The 18,469-nt window shown below is 35.1% G+C and overlaps 1 protein-coding gene across 1 annotated transcript in view; it reads left to right on the top strand.

Annotated features, from left to right (window-relative positions):
• Positions 1-505: 505 nt before the first annotated feature.
• LOC103582353 (small subunit processome component 20 homolog) overlaps positions 506-18,469 on the top strand; it is a gene marked incomplete at both ends in the record, with an annotated part of 19,221 nt that continues 1,257 nt past the window's right edge. Inside the window, 15 exons of the mRNA XM_008563972.1 lie at positions 506-649; positions 848-898; positions 1,002-1,158; positions 2,124-2,275; positions 2,612-2,752; positions 3,577-3,714; positions 7,116-7,255; positions 7,508-7,590; positions 9,633-9,922; positions 10,942-11,081; positions 11,342-11,498; positions 14,073-14,171; positions 15,050-15,217; positions 16,830-16,996; positions 17,631-17,772. Coding sequence (XP_008562194.1) covers positions 506-649; positions 848-898; positions 1,002-1,158; positions 2,124-2,275; positions 2,612-2,752; positions 3,577-3,714; positions 7,116-7,255; positions 7,508-7,590; positions 9,633-9,922; positions 10,942-11,081; positions 11,342-11,498; positions 14,073-14,171; positions 15,050-15,217; positions 16,830-16,996; positions 17,631-17,772 — 2,169 coding nt within the window. The remainder of the gene's footprint in view (positions 650-847; positions 899-1,001; positions 1,159-2,123; positions 2,276-2,611; positions 2,753-3,576; positions 3,715-7,115; positions 7,256-7,507; positions 7,591-9,632; positions 9,923-10,941; positions 11,082-11,341; positions 11,499-14,072; positions 14,172-15,049; positions 15,218-16,829; positions 16,997-17,630; positions 17,773-18,469) is intronic.

An 18,469-nucleotide genomic window follows, 5' to 3' on the forward strand; every position in this document is an offset into this window, starting at 1 on the left:
GTTGGCTCTTTCTTGACTAGACAGTACAAGAAATTAGGTGTCAGAACCATATATATTCGGGCCGGCACAGTGGTGCACGGGAGAGTGTGCCGCTTGGGAGCGCGGCGGTGCTCCCGCTGAGGGTTCGGATCCCATGTGGAGATCGGTTCCCGCTTACTGGCTGAGCACAGTGCGGGCGCAGCACCAAGGGTTGCGATCCCGTTGCCAGTCCCCGGTACGGGCGCGACACTGAAGGTTGTGATCCCGTTTCCGGTCAGTAAAAAAGACAAAAAGGAAAAAAAAAAAGAACCATATATATTCTCTGTTAGAATTAAAGGAAGAAATTGTTAGGCATGTTATTGTGGGTTTTACGTTAAATAAAATGCTGAAAGCTTTAAGAAGACAAATAATTTTTCAATTACTACTTTTACTTATCCATAATTTATTATTTTCTGTGCTGTAAAGTACAAGTTGATCAGTTTTATAAATTACTAAAATATGATTTCTCTTAATATTTCTTCTTAAGGATACAGAGGTCGATATTCTGGTGACAGTACAAAACTTGTTAAAACATTGTGTGGATCCTACAAGCTTCCTCAAGCCTATAGCAAAACTCTTCTCAGTTATTAAGAACAAGTTATCGAGACAATTGCTTTGTACAGTTTTTCAGGTTAGTAATATTTATTTCTACTCCAAATCACCCTTTTCTTTAAAAGATAACTATGAGATGTAAAGCATATTAGTAGCTTTCTTTGTGCAAGAATGATCTTTTTATATGAATTTGAGCGGGGGCGGGGAGCTGAGGAAAGGAGGGCAGAAAAGTTAAGGTTTTATTCAGTAACAAATGTACTCTTTTCTTTCCTTTTAGACTCTTTCTGATTTTGAGAATGGATTAAAATATATTACTGATATTGTCAAGGTAAGAAAAAACGATTTCTCTTTGACTTCAAAAGTATTATCATTTTTGTTTATTTAAGATTTATATGCCTTCATTTATATGGTTTCAATGACATTTCTTATAGCTTAACGCCTTTGATCAAAGACATCTTGATGATATCAACTTTGACGTTCGCTTTGCAACATTCCAGACCATTATCTCTTATATTAAAGAAATGCAAACCGTGGATGTTAACTACCTAATCCCAGTTATGCATAATTGTTTCTATAATCTGGAGGTAGGTTTTTAATAGCAAAAATTTATGAGTCATTTTTTATTGTTTTGATAATACTACCTAATACAGTGACCTAATTTAAATGCCATGTTGCTGAACTGAACTAAACTCCAAAAATGGAGGAGATGAAACCCTTGATTATTGTTAATGGTGTAGTGGCATCTCTTTGTGGCATTTTTATACTCATCTCATACTAAGATTATGTAACACAGGTTGAGTAGTCCTTATTCGAAATGCTTGGGACCAGAAGTGTTTCATATTTTGGATTTTTTCAGATTTTGGAATATTGGCATTATACTTACCAAGTTCAACAACCCTAATCCGAAAATTTGAAATCTGAAATGTTTCAGTGAGCATTTCCTTTGAGCTTTATGTCAGTGCTCAAAAAGTTTTGGATTTTGGAGCATATTGGATTTTGGATTTTCAAATTAGGGATATTCAACCTGTATATGAAAAAATAATCTTCCAATTTGGAGCTCATTCTTCATATATTATGTCAAATTTCAATAGAAGGAATGCTAAATCACTGCCTAGTTGGGATTACCTTTTCTACACTTACTACCTACAGTTCTCAAACCAGGAACTCTGGAGCAACTAACCAAAATTACACCAGCCAACTCTCTGTCATTTTCAGTAATTACCTGATATTGAATATTGAAAACTGGCTTTAGTGAACCTTTTATTCTGCTTACTTTGAGAAGTAAAACTACTTAGCAAATACATTTCATAGTACTTCCTGAAATTGATGCTTCTCAGTAAGCATGATTTTTCAGTCATTTATTATATTCTTCATAACCCTACATTTGATTCTTCCTTAGGTTTGAAATACTTATAAGACATTTTTGGGGGGAGGGGGAGATTTTCACATAGAACAGTGACAAAATTTTGTAGATGCTTTCACTAGGAAGTAATATTACATAGTGTAGTTATTACACGAAATAATTTGGGGTTTTTTTTCTTATTTCCAGTTAGGAGATATGTCTTTAAGTGATAATGCCAGCATGTGCTTGATGAGTATCATTAAAAAGCTAGCTGACTTGAACGTCACAGAGAGAGAATATAGAGAAATCATTCATCGTTCACTCCTGGAGAGATTGAGGAAAGGGTTGAAAAGCCAGACAGAGGTACTGTAACTTTGTCTTTTAAGTACTAGGTAGTAGTACCTGAGGTTTGGTTTGGTTTGGTTTTCCCACTTCTGCTATTTGTAGAAAAGCAGTCAGGTTTAGTACATTTAATTAAAATGCTTGATTGTGTAAATAGTTAGAAAACTTTTAACAGGGGAGTGGGAATGGAAAGGAGAGCAGTCACTTTTGATTTTATATAGTTTGATTTTTTTTTTTAACAGGGAAATGTACTTTTTTAATGATTTTATGTCTTTTTTTGTGTTTCCTCATATTATCAAGGAAACAAAGTTTTTTAGAAAAATGAAGTGTTTTTTTTCCTCAACTTGATATTTGCAGAGTGTTCAACAGGATTATACCACGATACTTTCCTGTTTAATTCAAACTTTTCCAAATCAACTGGAATTTAAAGACTTGGTACAGCTTACTCATTACCATGATCCAGAAATGGACTTCTTTGAGAACATGAAGCACATTCAGGTAGAAGACAATTCTGCTTTTCCTGCCTACAAAATAAGCATTTTGAACAATTCTGCCTCATTGAGAAAGACATATTTTACCCTTTGTCATATCTTCAGTGGGAATAATAGGGACGGGACCTACTGGGGAGGCAGGGCAATCTTTCTAGACAGGTAGTATGGGAGAGTGGTTAATAACTAGCTCATTAGGCAAATAAATTGGGTTTTAAATCCTGACTCCACCAATGTCACCTTCTACTGTGTCACCTTCATAAGTTACTTGACCCCTCTCAACCTTAATTTCTTCATCTGTAAAAGGGACTAATAAAAACACCACTTCCAAGTGTTCTATGAAGATTAAATGAGACAATCCATGCGAAACACCTAAAACAATGCCTGCCATGTAGTATTTGATAAATGTTAGCTGCTAGATTTGTTATTTTTATTGATGTGAGATTGAAACAAAACAATTAAAAATAAAAGACATATTTTAACTTTCCAAAAGGTTTAAAGCTTCTCATTCCTTGATCTTCATGATAGTTAGTCATGTTTGCCTGTCAGGTGATCATTTACTGGGGTCTGATTTCTGTATCACATACTACAATTAATAACAGTCACCTTTTTCTGCCTTCTCCTAAGAAGTTTAAATGCTTTGGGATCCATTGTTAAACAAATGCTATGGATTATGTGTCTGGAAGCAAATAAAGGCACAGGTGTTTGCGTATGGAACACGTGACTGTGTTTCACTCCTTTAGTCTTTTCATGGAAAAATAACATGATACTGAAATGGAGCTGGTTGTAGGTGAGATTATTCAGTAACTAATTCACATGTTATCTAACTCATAGATCCACAGAAGAGCAAGAGCCTTGAAGAAACTTGCAAAACAGCTGATGGAAGGCAAAGTTGTGCTGTCTTCTAAGTCTCTCCAGAATTATATCATGCCTTATGCCATGACTCCAATTTTTGATGAGAAAATGCTCAAGGTAGGGCATTAGATCTGGAAACCAATAAACTTCTTTCCATACCATGACACACCTTCCCAAAATGTAGATGGAGTGGGTGGCATCCATATTCATGTTGTTACCGTAATTAGAGGCTTAGAATTGTTCTAAAGCCCTTAGAACTGTACCTGGCACACTGTAATGCTATATAAATGTGGGCATTGTTTGAATTTTCACTACTATTAGCTCAAAAAGGCCAACCATAAAATATTTCCCCTCCTAGAAATTACCACATTACTAAGATGACATACTTTTATTCTGGTAAACTCTACTGATCAGCAGAGTCATTATTTTCCCAAATGGCTTATAAGAATGAAATAACACAATAGCTACCCTTAACACAGTACCAGGTACCAGGCACTATTCTAAGTACTTGAGTACGTAATCGTACTTCATCTTCACCACAACTCAACCCTATGAGGTAGGGACTATTCTTAACCACTATTTTACAGGAGAGTAAATGGTGAGGTTAATGTGACTTTCTCAGAGATACACAGAGTCAGAACTAGTGTTTGAACTTAGGACTGTTTTAACCATTTTACTACACTGTTTAGAACAGTGCCTGGCACATAGTAAAGACTGGATAAAGATTTATTGATTCAGCATATTAACAAAAGACAGTATTACTAAATGATCACAGAAATTCAAGTCTAATTGCAGTAATGTTGGGATTTGTGACTTGAATTTATACTGTTGATTACATGGCCTTGTACGACAACAGGCTTCCTTTTTTGTTTCAGGATATTCGAAAGTGTTTAAAAGAATTATCTAAGTAGTTAAAAGGTTGCTCTTTTAAATTCAAGTTTAAAAAGCCAGTAAGCACAACAAAGTCAGAGTTTGGTTGCATTATAATGCAAGTGAGGTGTAGATGGGAAATATAAGTTATGCTTAGTTTTCGTTGTGTTAGCGTAGCATATTGTTTTCTAACCTTTTATTTTTAACCTACTTTTGACTTTACATTTAAAGTTGGCTTCTTGTAGATAGCATTGAACTGGGTCTTGCTTTTTATCCAATCTGTCAATGTCCCTTTTAATTGGTTTTTAGGCCATTTTATGATATTTAAGAAGGTTGGGTTTAAATTGATGATCTTGTTTATTTTCCATTTGTTCCATTTTTTTCTTTTTCTTCTATTAGATTAATTTGATTTTTTTGTGTGATTTATTTTCTCTTTGTTGGCTTATTAGTCTCTGTGGTATTTATATCATAGGTTTTTACCTCTGCATTAGTTTTAAACCACACAGTACATCAGTGTTATTTTTGCTTTAAGTACATTACATTCAGAGGGACAAAGTTAAGAATAACTTCTTATTGGAAACAATATAAGTTAATTATCTTTAAAGAGATCTTTAAAAATAAGGAAAAGGTCTTTTATATTTGCTTACATAGTTATAATTTCTGGTGCTCTTCATTCCTTTGTGTAGATCCAGGTATTTATCTGATGTCATTTTACTTCTAACAGAAGTACTTAATTTCAATTTTTTGTAATGCGGGTCCACTAGCGTCTAATTCTTTCAGCTTTTGTTTGTCTTTGCTCATCTTTGTTTTTGAAAGATCATGTTGCTGGGTATAGGATTCTAGATTGACCTTTTTTTTTTTTTATTAAGGATGTTGCTTCACTGTCTTCTGGTTTATATTGTTTCCAACAAGAAGTTATTCTTAACTTTGTCCCTCTGCATATATTTTTCTTTTACTGACTGCCTTTAAAATTTTCTCTTTATCGCTAGTTTTTAAGCCATTTGATTCTGAATGTGCCTTAGTATGGTTTACTTTGTGATTCTTGTGCTTGGGGTTTGTTAAGCTTCTTAAATATGTAGATTTGTAGTTTTTGTCAAACTTGGACATTTTCAGCAATTATTTTTCAAATGTGTTTTTGGGTTTCTTTCTTTCCTTTAGAGACTTCAGTGTTTACTGTTAGGCCACTCAAAATTGTCCCATAACTCACTGAGGTTTTTGTATTATTTTGTTTTGGGTTTTTTAGACATTTTCTTTTCTGAGCTTTACTTTATTTCATTTTTCTATTGTTGTGTCTCCAAGTTCACTAATCTTTTCTTCTGCAATGTCTAATCTGCTATTAATACCATCCAGTATATATTCCCTCTCAGAACTATCTTTTTTATCTCTAGAAGTTTGATTTAGACCATTTTTATATCTTCCATATCTCTCCTCACCATGCTTTCCTCTCCTTTCTTGATCATATGGAATCTACTTAGATCAATTATTTTAATGTCTTGTCTGCTAACTCTGACATCCATATCATCCATATCATATCTGGGTCTTTTTCTGCTGGTTGGTTTTTCTCATTAGATATATTTTTCTGCTTCTTAGAATGGCTGGTAATTTTTTAGTAGATGCCAGACGTTATGAATTTTACCTTACCAGTTGCTGGGTATATTTATATGTCTTTAAGTTTTCCTGAGAATTATTCTCAGATGTAGTTAGGTTACTTGTGAATAGTCTAGTCCTTGTGAAGCTTGCTTTTAAACTTTTTAAGGCAGCAGCAGCCTTTAGTCTAGGATTAATTTGGCCCTACTATTGAGACGCTACCTTTTTGAGTACCTGAATACCCAGTGCTGTGAGGTTTTCACTTTGGCTGATAGAAGCATGAACTATTCTCATCCTTATATGGTCTTTGGTGATTGTTTTGCCTGTTCCCTTTCCCACCTTTTCCTTACTCATGTGTACTGATCAATTCTCAGCATCAGAATTAGGGGGCTTGTTTTCTGTGGAGCTTTCCTTCTGTGGAGCTCTCTTCTGGTACTCTGCCCTGTGGACTCTAGCTACCATAGCCTCAACTCTCTCTTTCACTCAGGAAGACCACTGGGCTCTCTTGGTTTCCCCTCCTGTGCTGCAGCCTAACAATTCTCTCCATGCACTAGATTGACATAATTATAAGACTCAGAGGTCACTGTCCTGCTCTGTTTGATGTCTATACTCTGGAAACTGTTGTTTCATATATTTTGTCTACTTTTCTCGTTTAAGGTATGAAGGTAAATCTAGTCCCTGTTCTCCATCAAGGCCTGAAAGAGATTTGTCTGAGGCAGTGTATTTTTGAGTGCTGAGCAGTGCAATATGTGGTTTTTGACATTTGCTAACTTTTGTAGATTGAGTTTACTTCATTCGCTGTCTGTGGTAGAACCCATCAGGAAGGTCTGAGTGGGAAAGAGTCCAAAATATGTTAATATCCTTTAAAGGAAGGTGTCATTTCTTTAAATTGATAGCAACTTTTTTTAAGATTGGGGGGGAAAATGGAGTACAGCTTGGACATTCTTTCCTTTCTATAATTACTGATCACCTGATGTCTAAGCTTTTTAATATACTGTGTTAGCCTTGTATTTTATTAGCAAATACTTGTTCTACAGTGATGCTCTTGATTTATTTTACAGCATGAAAATATAACCATTGCTGCTACAGAGGTTATTGGAGCTATTTGCAAACATCTCTCTTGGTCAGCATATATATATTACTTGAAACATTTCATTCATGTATTACAGACAGGACAGATCAATCAAAAGTTGGGTGTCAGGTATGGCCAAACTTCTTATTTTTGTTTTGTTTTTAAAAATGTAATTTTAAAATTATTCTCTGAGTTAGTCTTTCTATAAACTCAATTTATTTTTACCTAATATTGTGAGGTTATGCTAATGCATGTTAAACTTAAAAATACTGGTAAAAATAATTTTTATGCTTATACGTTTTTAAATTTCTTCTTCTTTTAATAGTCCAATGATATTGATAATTAAATGAACATTTCTGTGATCTTTTTCTTTTAAAACAGTTTGCTGGTAATAGTATTAGAAGCATTTCACTTTGACCACAAAACTCTTGAACAACAAATGGGAAAAATTCAGAATGAAGAAAGTAAGTTTTTAAAAATTTCTTAAACCAGATTTCCACCTTATTCTTGGATAATTTATGATCATGAGTTGAAGATAGCATAATTCGACTTATTTCCTTTTTCTGTTCTTGTAGCACTGGCCAGTTAATGAGTCAGGAGGAAGCTAAAACAGATGATTAAGTATTCTTATAAAACATTATTTAACTATAAAGAAGGCCAATCTAAATTATACTAGTAAAGGAAAAATCTGAGCTTTAGATTATTTACATAGAAATCCAATTTTATCTCCTTGTGTGGAAAGCATTAAGCAATGAGTGCATAAAAACTATAAGAAAAGAAGTAATAAAAATTAGAGCAACAATTAATGAAGTATAAAATAGATACAATAAGAAGGCTCAACAAAGCTAAAAATAGGTATTTGAAAAGATTATAAATTGGCAAATGTCTGACAAGATAGATCAATGAAAATAGAAGGCATAATAAACAGTATTAGGAATTTAAAGGGGTCCCAATTAAGTGAAAAAGGCAAAATAATGTTATAAGCTTTGTATTTTTAAATTTGAGTACTTGGGTGAGATGTACAAATTCTTAGAAAATTATAATACAAAAACTGACTTTAGAAGAAAATAGAAAATCCAAATGGATCCCTAACAATTAATGAAATTGAATTTGTAGTTACACATCTCCTAATGAAAACAGCAGGCACAGAATGTCTTATAGGCAAGTTTTGCCAAACATTCAAGGAACAGATAATTTCAACCTTATACTAGCTATTTCAGATTATTAAAAGAGAGGAAGCCCCAACTAACTCATAAAACTAGTATAATTTCGTACCCAAAACTGACAAAGATACTATGAGAATAAAATATTACTAGTCCCAATCATTAATATAAATAGAAAAATCTTAAACCAAATATTTGCAAATCAGAGCATTGCAAATCAATAAAAGCATTGAAACATGATAATGTTTGGTTTATTCCAGAAATACAAGGCTGGTTCAATATTGGAAAATTAGTTCATAAAATTTAATATATTAGCATACAAAATACATAAGATCATCTAGGTAAATACAAGAAAAACATTTGATTAAATTCAATATCTCTTCATGAAAAAAAAAATTATAAAGCAAGGAATAAGTAGAAATTTCCTTAACCTATTGAAGGATGTCTTTTCAAAACCTAATGCAACATCATACTCAGTGGTAAAAGATTTAAAAGCCTTTGCTTTAAATCCAGAATAAGGCAAGTATACTTACTACTACTACTTACACTGATCATTGAACTAGAGATTCTAGCCAGCACAGAAAAATAAAGATTGAACACTCAAAAGGGCCAAGGCATTTATCCTAATTATTTTGGCTAAAGACACAGAAATCTTCTGGCCCTCAGTTTACACTATTTTCTTCAGTCAGTTGAATATGCATTTTGCAATGTGCATAAACATAAATATTTCTAAAATTAAAATACTTAATTTCCTTAACTATTTCTACTTAGGCTTTTATAGCCATCTCATTTGTCCTTATCAGAATCTTACAAGAACCTTAGTAGTAGTTACCCCATATTTTTGATATGATACACTGAGGTTCAGAGATATAAAGTAACTTTCCCAAAGCTACACAGCTAGTAAATGAAATAAAGACTAATAGCTACCATTTTTTGAAAGTCAGTGAAGTGTCAGACACATATTTTAGGTAATCATAGATCTCATTTAGTCCTCACAATAGCCTTGCGAGACAGGCGCCACCCTCATTTCACTGGTGAAGAAGCCAAAATCTAGTAGGGTTAAGTTAATTGACTAGTCACATGGTTTGTTAGCTGAGTCAAGTCTGGACTTGCATAATTGCCGGTTTATTTGTCTCTATCCCTTTTTAGACTCTAAATTGTGAGAAAGCAAAATCTATAGCCCTTTCTTTTCTTGCCATTTCACCGGCACTACCTTGCCTGCCCATAGTTGGTGATCACTTATTTTTTATTGGATGTTGAGTGTTAGTGTAAAAGACTACTTGGCACAACTGTATGATTTCCTTATTTGATTTAAGGTGGCTTTTGTTGTTTGCTAAATGTAGATACAATAGACATGACTGAGATACCAGGGCATGAAGCCATGGAATTAGAGCATAAGGATGAAGAAGAGAATGAAAATACATGTAAGAGTTTGTCAGACGACAATGAAGAACTGGGAAATCCTGATCCAGCTGATTCTGCAGGGATATTAGCTAAGGAATCCGAGTGTATCACAAAGTCTGTCTCTTTCCTTCCTCGGAATAAGGAAGAATTGGAGAGAACAATTAAAAATATCCATGGAACCATAACTGGGGATATCCTACCCAGGCTACATAAATGCCTTGCATCTACGGTAATAATTCTGTTTGGGACCCAGCAGGTCTGTGTGAACTCGGATGTTGGTGTGGCCCTGTTAGCTGAGACTCTTAACAATTGTTGATTGACTTTGGGATTTCCTTTTATCTCAACATTTCACAGTTTACCTCCCTCCTCTTACTCCCTCTGCTTTAGGCTCATCTCTTGCTGTAGGTAGGCAGTAATGCCCTCTCCTTCTTATGATTTTAATATGGTAGATATATCCTTTTCTATCTTCAAAGTAGATATTAAGAGACTCCCATGTCCAAAAAAGTCTATTAAAACTTGGAGTATGTTTTACTTTTTTACTTCTTGGCCACTTGTCTACTACTCAAAATTTATCTTTCCCCTGGGATAACATTAGCAGTCCATTCTCACGAAGCCAGAGCCTTTCCTTCTCAGTGTAAAACAAAGGTTGGTAAACTGGCCCAGGGGTTGGGCTGCAGCCTGTTTTAGTAAATAAAGTTTTATTAGATCAGTTTTACCCATTCATTTACATAGTGTCTAATTCTACTTTTACATTACAACAGCAGATTTGAGTAGCTTCAACAGATACCGTAAAGCCAAATATACTTGCTATCTGGCCCTTAAAGTTTGCTAAGTCCTGGTGTAGAATATTGCCTGGGTCATTTTGTATATTCGTAAATAAATCTTTATTTGAGGCACTATATTTCTTATGTACCAGTGACATTACACTAACACTTGAAAGTCCCAATTGACACAAATTTTATGTGCTTTCTATATTTCACAGCAGTCTTAACCCACATCAGTGAAAACTTGGCTTGTATTTTTCTGGTGGCTCCTTTGAAAAGTTGAACATTCTTATTCCTATTATTTTTATAATTTTTAGAGGAAGATTCTCAAATTGCACAATTTAATTTGTTTTTAAAGACATTACACTTAGAAATGGGCTTAAGATCTACAAAAAGAGCTTGTCTTTCAAATACAAGATCACGGTATTCGTAGATCCCTGATCCATTTATTATTGTTTTAGTTTAACATAAGTTTTTCTTACAGACTAAAAGGGAAGAAGAACACAAGCTTATAAAGTCAAAGGTTGTGAATGATGAGGAAGTGGTTCGAGTTCCTTTAGCTTTTGCCATGGTTAAACTAATGCAGTCCCTTCCACAAGAAGTTATGGAAGCTAATCTGCCAAGGTATGTTGTGTGACAAATTAGAAAAGTTCAGTGAAACTCAAAAATTGGTTTTTGGTTCTTTTCTTCATGATTTTTAAATCTCTTTTGTTAGGAAGAGGTGAAGTACTGTCACAATATGCTGTGATTTAGAATCCTACCTGGGAAGTTTGGACTATGAGTAATTAAAAGACAAAAGGATATTTATATTTTTATTTGTTTCTGTTTATAGATTAGTCATTTTTCGACTTCTTATATTCATTTTTCAACTTTTCGTGTTCTAGTATTTTGCTGAAAGTGTGTGCCCTCCTCAAGAACAGAGCACAGGAAATCAGAGACATTGCACGCAGCACTCTTGCAAAAATAATAGAAGATCTGGGTGTCCACTTCCTACAGTATATTTTAAAAGAATTACAGACTACCCTTGTTCGTGGGTATCAGGTAAATTGCATCATGAGCTTTATATTCAAGTTGGGTTGGAGTTCAGTATTTGCAGCTTGAACACTGTAAGTCTTGGTACTTTGGGTCTATTCTATCTTTAATAAAGGTGATCCACGGAAATAGCAACCAACAATATTCAAAAGTTTCTGATCAATATTAAAGAAATCTGTTATTTAAAAAATTCCTATATCTGATTTTTTCAAAGATTCTTATAGGCCTGGGTTATATGACCTCCTCTTTTTCTCTCAAAGTACTTGATATCAAGTTTTGTATTCTCTGAGTTCTTAATAAAATTCTTGTTGAATGTGTATAGACTAAATTGCCACAGATGTGAGCAATAAAGAACAGAGACATTTGTGAAGAGTTGAAACATAAGTTATAAAAATAATAAGAGCACTAGGTAGAATGCAAAATCCTCTGAGTAGTCACATGGCTATCTAGCCCCTCACTGCTGCAGGTGTGACCCTGGACAGGCAGCATCAGCAGCATCTGAGAGCTTGTTAGAAATGTAGGGCTCTACACCTGACCTACAGAAGCTGCATTTTAATAAGCTCCCCGGGTGATTTAAAGTTTGGGAAACTGCAGCTTATTCTTTTGAGTACATAGCCAAGACTCCTGGTAGTTAGCTTTACCTGGTATATCCTATGTGTGAACAGGCAAGGTTCCTATTCTTTAGGTTATAAGTCTCACACACTAAAAATATCAGTATTCATTTTGATTCCTTCTCTTTGTAGGATTTTTTAGTGGTCGCTCTAGGGTTTACCATATACATACTTAATCTACTGAGAATCAATATTTCACCACTTCAAGTGGAATTATAAAAGCAACTAGAGTTGGCCCCCCCCTCTCAGAACTGCAGTTCCAATGAATGGAGAGGAAGGTTCCCCTTACAGCATTGTGGCTCCTGCCAGTCCCCATTTCCAGGCCACTGCCATCACCACCACAGCGTTGTGTGGGGCTAGGGTGCAGGAGAATGGAGAAATGAAACAGGAAAAAATAAAAAAACACAGTAGATTTCCTCACTCTTGGAGCATTATGAGATCCCTCTCCTGCTCTTCAAGCCAGAATAGGGGCTTCTCCTAGAGTTGTCTCTACATCCTTGTGCCCACTTCCACGTTGGCTGGGAGATACTGGACAGAAAACGGGGTAAACTCACTGCAAGTTTGGTGTACTTGGATTTTGGTGTTCTTCTCCAATAGCTGCTCCGTGGATCCTGTCCTGGTCTTGTAGCTGCATTCAGTGGAGAGACGGTGTAGATAGAATGTGTTTTCTCCATCTTTTCTGGAACCAGAGCCACTGACAGCAATTTATTCTTATGCTGGTCTTTCAACTAGCATTTATTTCATGGCTGCTTTGTGTGAGGTGCTGTGCTGGGCACAGGGCATACAAGGGTGAATATGATACATCTCTGTCCTTCAGGATTCATTCACACATTTTTAAGGAGCACCTGAGATATTATTTATTTAAATGAGTAGCCCTAGTCTCTCTAACAACCTGTTCTTCCAGTCTATTCCATCATTTATTAAAATAACTAAAATAGGGGTTAAGAGAGCAACTAATTTGGGTTTTAGTATTAATCACAGACTACCAAAATTGTGTTCGTCAAGTGTCAGTCTTCATCCCCTCCCCCCCAAAAAAACTTTTAAAAATTATATAAAGTGCACAGCAGACATTTTAAATATGTAAAAGTACTTAAAGATCACAGGTAGGTACGTAAGAAACTAAGCTTTTAAGATTCAATCTGCGCATTGGCAACTAAGTGTGTTTCCTTGGCCTGTAACCATTTTCTGATATTGACCTTGACAATTTTACAGCACTGGAAGCAACATAAAGAATGCAAATAGCTTGAGAGTCAGCATAGCTTAGTGATGCAGAGTTGGAGCACTGGTACCAGCCCATCTGGTTCCAAATCCTGACTCCACCACTTCCTACCCATGTAACCTTGGACAAGTTACTTGACCTCTCTGTGCCTCCTCTTCCTCACGTGAAAAACCCTGAAACATAGCACCTGCACCATAGATAGGATGGATGAGGCATAAATGGCTTAATATGAGGGCACTTCAAAAGGTTCATGGAGAGATTCATATTATATTTTAATTCTGTTTTCCTCAAACTTTCTGAAGTACCCCCATGTGTGTGAGATATTCACATACTGCCTACCTCATAATAAGCTCTCTGAACATTAGCTTGGTTACTTTTGGGGCAGAAACTTAATGTGTTTCCTTCATAACACTTTATGTATCAACTTTGATTGCATTCAACATTGACAAGCTCCTTAATTCACAGGTTGGTTTTGAAAGTTCAGGAATCTTGTGCCTTTCTTCATAAATCACTGGCCTGGTTTTGTCACAATAAATAGATCCTAAGTATGGTGATGTGCATATGAACATCTTTTGTACAAAACGATCATTCAGTTAAAGGATTTTGCATAGTGATATAAGTATATGTCATTTCTCAAAGCTTCTCCCAGCAATAATAGAAGTATAAACTGAGTGCTCTCTTTGCAGTACTTCTTAGATCTTACATTTTTCCAGTGTGATATTCTTAACGACTCATATTCTTACTATATTTTAGGTCCATGTGTTAACTTTCACTGTTTGCATGTTGCTGCAAGGCCTCACCAACAAGCTCCAAGTTGGGGATTTGGATTCTTGTTTAGATATAATGATTGAGGTAAGATTTATAGAAAGGAATCTCACTTTTTTTTTAAAGTAGGCAAAAGACTCCAATCATTTCACAAAATAAGAAATAGTAGCCTATACAAATGAAAATAATGTCTTATGTCATCTTTTAGGTTAACAGAGGTTTAAAAAGCTAAGACTCAAGTGAGGTGGGTATTCTGTCATTGCTAATAGATCACAAATTGCTATAGTCTTTCTGGAAAGAAAGTTGGCATTGTGTATCAAGACCTTTAGAAATGAGCAAAATGTTTCAACCACTTCTAAGAATCTGTTTTAAAGGAATAATCAGGGATATGGTCTGCAGTTTATATTCATATTAAGGTATGTTCGCCGGAGTTTTTTTATAGTAGTGAAAATTAACAGTCAACTTTTGAAATTGGATAATGTAATAATTTGGTGGCTAGGATTAGGACAAGAATAAATCTGCCATATAACCTTTTGTTCATCTATTTAAAATGTAGGCACTAACATTTTGAATCTCAATTTAAATATTTATGTTAATTTTGATAAGTTGCAAATATCATGAGAATGTCTTGAAGGGAAACTAAGCTGCTCTTTGGTAATATTAAAAAAGAAGTTCCTGTTTGTATAGTTATACAATTATATATCTACATCAGTGAAGTATTTTTCTCGTTTCCCATTAATATGAACTTTCAGATGTTTCTGTATGTATTTGTGTTTTAGTAATTGGTCCTTAACCAGTATTGAAAACAAGTGAAATCTAATAGAAATTCCCACCATCTAATTGCAATCCAGTCCACCTTGGCTTTCCTTTGATTTGGATGTACCAGTGCTTTTTTCCAAAGATTGCTTATGTCACCATATCTTGCTGAGTGCACATAATTGCCATTTGTCCTTTTCCTTTCAAAGATTTTTAACCATGAGCTGTTTGGTGCTGTTGCTGAAGAGAAGGAAGTAAAGCAGATTCTCTCCAAAGTCATGGAGGCGCGAAGAAGCAAGAGTTATGATTCTTATGAAATCCTGGGCAAGTTTGTAGGAAAAGATCAGGTTACAAAACTTATCCTTCCGTTAAAAGAGGTAAGGACTTGAATGCAATACAGGAGATCCCAGCATTGCAATAAGTTCCTGAAAGGAGCCTTGCAGGGCAAGCCATAATACTGTATTTGATGCCCCATGATTTCCTTTGGTACTATGTGCACCAATGCCATATGGCCACTAAGTGACAGCCCTGAGTTGGGTACTCTGATCCAAGATTCAAAGTCCCTGGTATAAACCATGAGAGGTGAAAGGACAGGCAACAAGAATTGGAGTGCAGGTGAATTTTACAGCTGGATCAAGCCAGCAGCTAAGAACATAGCCTTTAGAGTCAGATTGCTACTCCCAGATTGGCAACTGGTATTTATTGAACATCTGTTATGTTCTAAGCACTGCTACGTTCTCTTTTAATCTGCACAACCACCCTATGAGGTTGATGGTACTTCCATTTTACAGATAAGAAAATTAAGGCTTGGGAGGTAGAAAGGAGCATGGTTAAGGAGGAAAGTCAGAATTTAGTTCCAGATCTTTCTGATCTAATGCTCACATGCTTTCCACTGTTCATTCTGCTTTCTAGAGAAAAGGGACTGTAATTTACCCACATTCCTATTGTTTTTCTGTACCTAGTGCAAGGGTGAACATTCAATAAATGTTATTTTATAACAGTTTTATGTACTAAAACTAGAGCAAAAAATCACTATCTAATGATGTGAATTACTGTAGTTCCAAATGTTTTGGTGCCAGGTGAACTCCATAATTGTTCCTAGAATGCATTTAGTTTCATTTGAGCATGATTTAAGAATGTTAGATATGTTTTGAGGGTGAAAAAGAGTCAACAGAACATATATATCTTTGATGTGTATTATATTGTCCCTCCAAGGTAATAAAAATAATAACAATTATTATTTAAATATAATATTATTAAAAATAAATATATTATTTATCCTATAAATAATATTGAAATAAATAAAAATAAATATATTATTAATAAAAATGTTTTTATAAATAAAGTCAATATATTTTTTAATATAATTATTAAAAATAATTATTAATACTGCATCTTATGCAAGATAAAACTATGAAGTGCTGAGTATTTTGCTGAGGTTGATGATCCTGGGTTCCCATTAAGTTCTTCTGATTTGGCCCAATAACTAATATCAAACCCTGAGGCTTGACCATCGCAGCACTTCATTCGCCTGGTTTCCTATGAATAGTGACCATACGTTTTATTGATTCTGTGTGTGTGTGCTTGCCTATAAATCACCCCCTGTGATGCACTTACACAGTTGAATTCTTAGAAGTCTCACATCATATCTCCAGCAGTGTGCCTTGAGGCCTTACCAGCAGGGAGCAGGGAGGGAGTGGAGGAAATACAGAGGCGCACAGAATGCTCACAGTGGTTCTCTCTGGGGTCGAGGTTATGGGTAACTTTTACTTTATATGTTATATCTATGTTTGAAATTTTATTATTTTAATTAGAACAAAAAGCATGTATTAGAAAGCAAACATATAAAACTACCATTACAGTAAGTCAAAATGGAGTTCTGTGTTATCTCTGCAAGATATTTATATTTGCCTTTTTTTTTTAAATTATTTTTTATTTTTAATTGACACATAATAACCGTACATATTTATGGGGTATGTTTGCCTTTAGATCTTACAAAATACCACGAGTTTAAAACTGGCCCGGAAAGTTCATGAAACTTTACGCCGAATCATAGCAGGATTAATTGTAAATCAGAAAATGACAGCAGAATCCATTCTATTGCTCAGTTATGGTTTGGTCAGTGAAAATCTTCCCCTTTTAACAGAGAAAGAAAAGTAAGTTTGAAACAACTAAACTAAACTAAACTGTTCTTTAAGTGATTGTTTCTGACAAGACATTCAGTTCTTACTCTTAAGAGGGTTAATTTAATAATTTGCTTTAGTAAAAAAAACTATCTGAGTTGTTAGATGATACTACTTTATGGTATGGTAGATTTCAACGTGAGATTGTTTTTCTTATGAATGGGGTAACTGTGGCATTTTTCTGATACCATTTTGTTTTAAATATTTATTGAATCAAAGTTAGGATAGATTTTAAATATATACCTCTTGTTCTAATTAAGCAGAGATTCAGACCTTAAAAGATTTGTTAAATGTCTTATATATTAGTAAGCTTCCTTTGGAATTTGCTTCTGTATTCTAAGATACTCCTTGGCATTTGTTTTCAGAAATCAAATGAAGGGAGTGTCCTGGGTGTTCATCTTAATTTAAATGTGTGTTTATCAATCTGACCTCTGTTTCTGGGGATTATCAAGTAACCTTGATCAACAACCTAATAATCTCTTCTGTGTCTTGTGGTCAAGGAGGAAAAGCCAGAGCAAACAGTACATTATTTACTGCTAGATTCAGTTTGTTGGAATGCAGCTGACAGAATTCTTTGCCCTACTTTTCATTCCATTGTGATTGACAGAAATCCAGCAGCCCCTGCGCCAGATCCGCGTCTGCCACCCCAGAGCTGCCTTCTACTCCCCCCAACTCCAGTTCGAGGCGGACAGAAAGCTGCTGTCAGCAGGAAAACCAACATGCACATATTTATTGAGTCTGGGCTTCGGGTAAGAATTAACCATAAAATGAAACGATGCTTTCAAGAAATCTGTACCTTTTAATCCTCTGTTGAATGTCCAGTACTGCTCATTTCCACTAGAAATGCATTACCATAAGAAAATTACAGAATTTTTTTTTTAAAGATGCATTGGCACACTTCCTATTTCTCATCCAATACTTACTTTGATGATACAGCTTTCCCAGGATTAATGATTCTGACCTAATATTTATTGGTGCTTCACTGTTGCTTTGCCCATGAGCACCTCTAAACTACTTTGAATTTTTTAAAAAGATGGTCGCTTTTAAAACCATAAATCTCCCTTTTTTCGTAGGAGAGAGTCCAGTCCTCCGTTTGGGCTACAAGGTCCTAGCCTCATATTGTACTGCAGCACACATTCCAGCCACACTGGCTTCCCTTCAGTTCTATAAAGCAGACTGGCCAGTTAGGTCAGTACGGATCTCCATACCGGCCAGCTACCAAAAATTTTTTAAAAAAATAAATGAATAAAGAACACATTCTTCCTGCCCCTGAACCTCACCACCCTCTCTTCCCTCTGCCCAGATCCCTGGAGAACTCTCAAAGCACCATGCATTTACACTTTATTTCCTTAGAGTCTGTCTTCCTGGCTAAGATTCATCAGGACAGGGACCATGCTCATCTTGGTCGTTGCTGTGTCCTGTGTCCCAAGCCAGTGCCTGGAATCA

This window comes from Galeopterus variegatus, unplaced genomic scaffold, assembly GCF_000696425.1.
Source record: "Galeopterus variegatus unplaced genomic scaffold, G_variegatus-3.0.2 Scaffold15856, whole genome shotgun sequence".
NCBI lineage: Eukaryota > Metazoa > Chordata > Mammalia > Dermoptera > Cynocephalidae > Galeopterus > Galeopterus variegatus.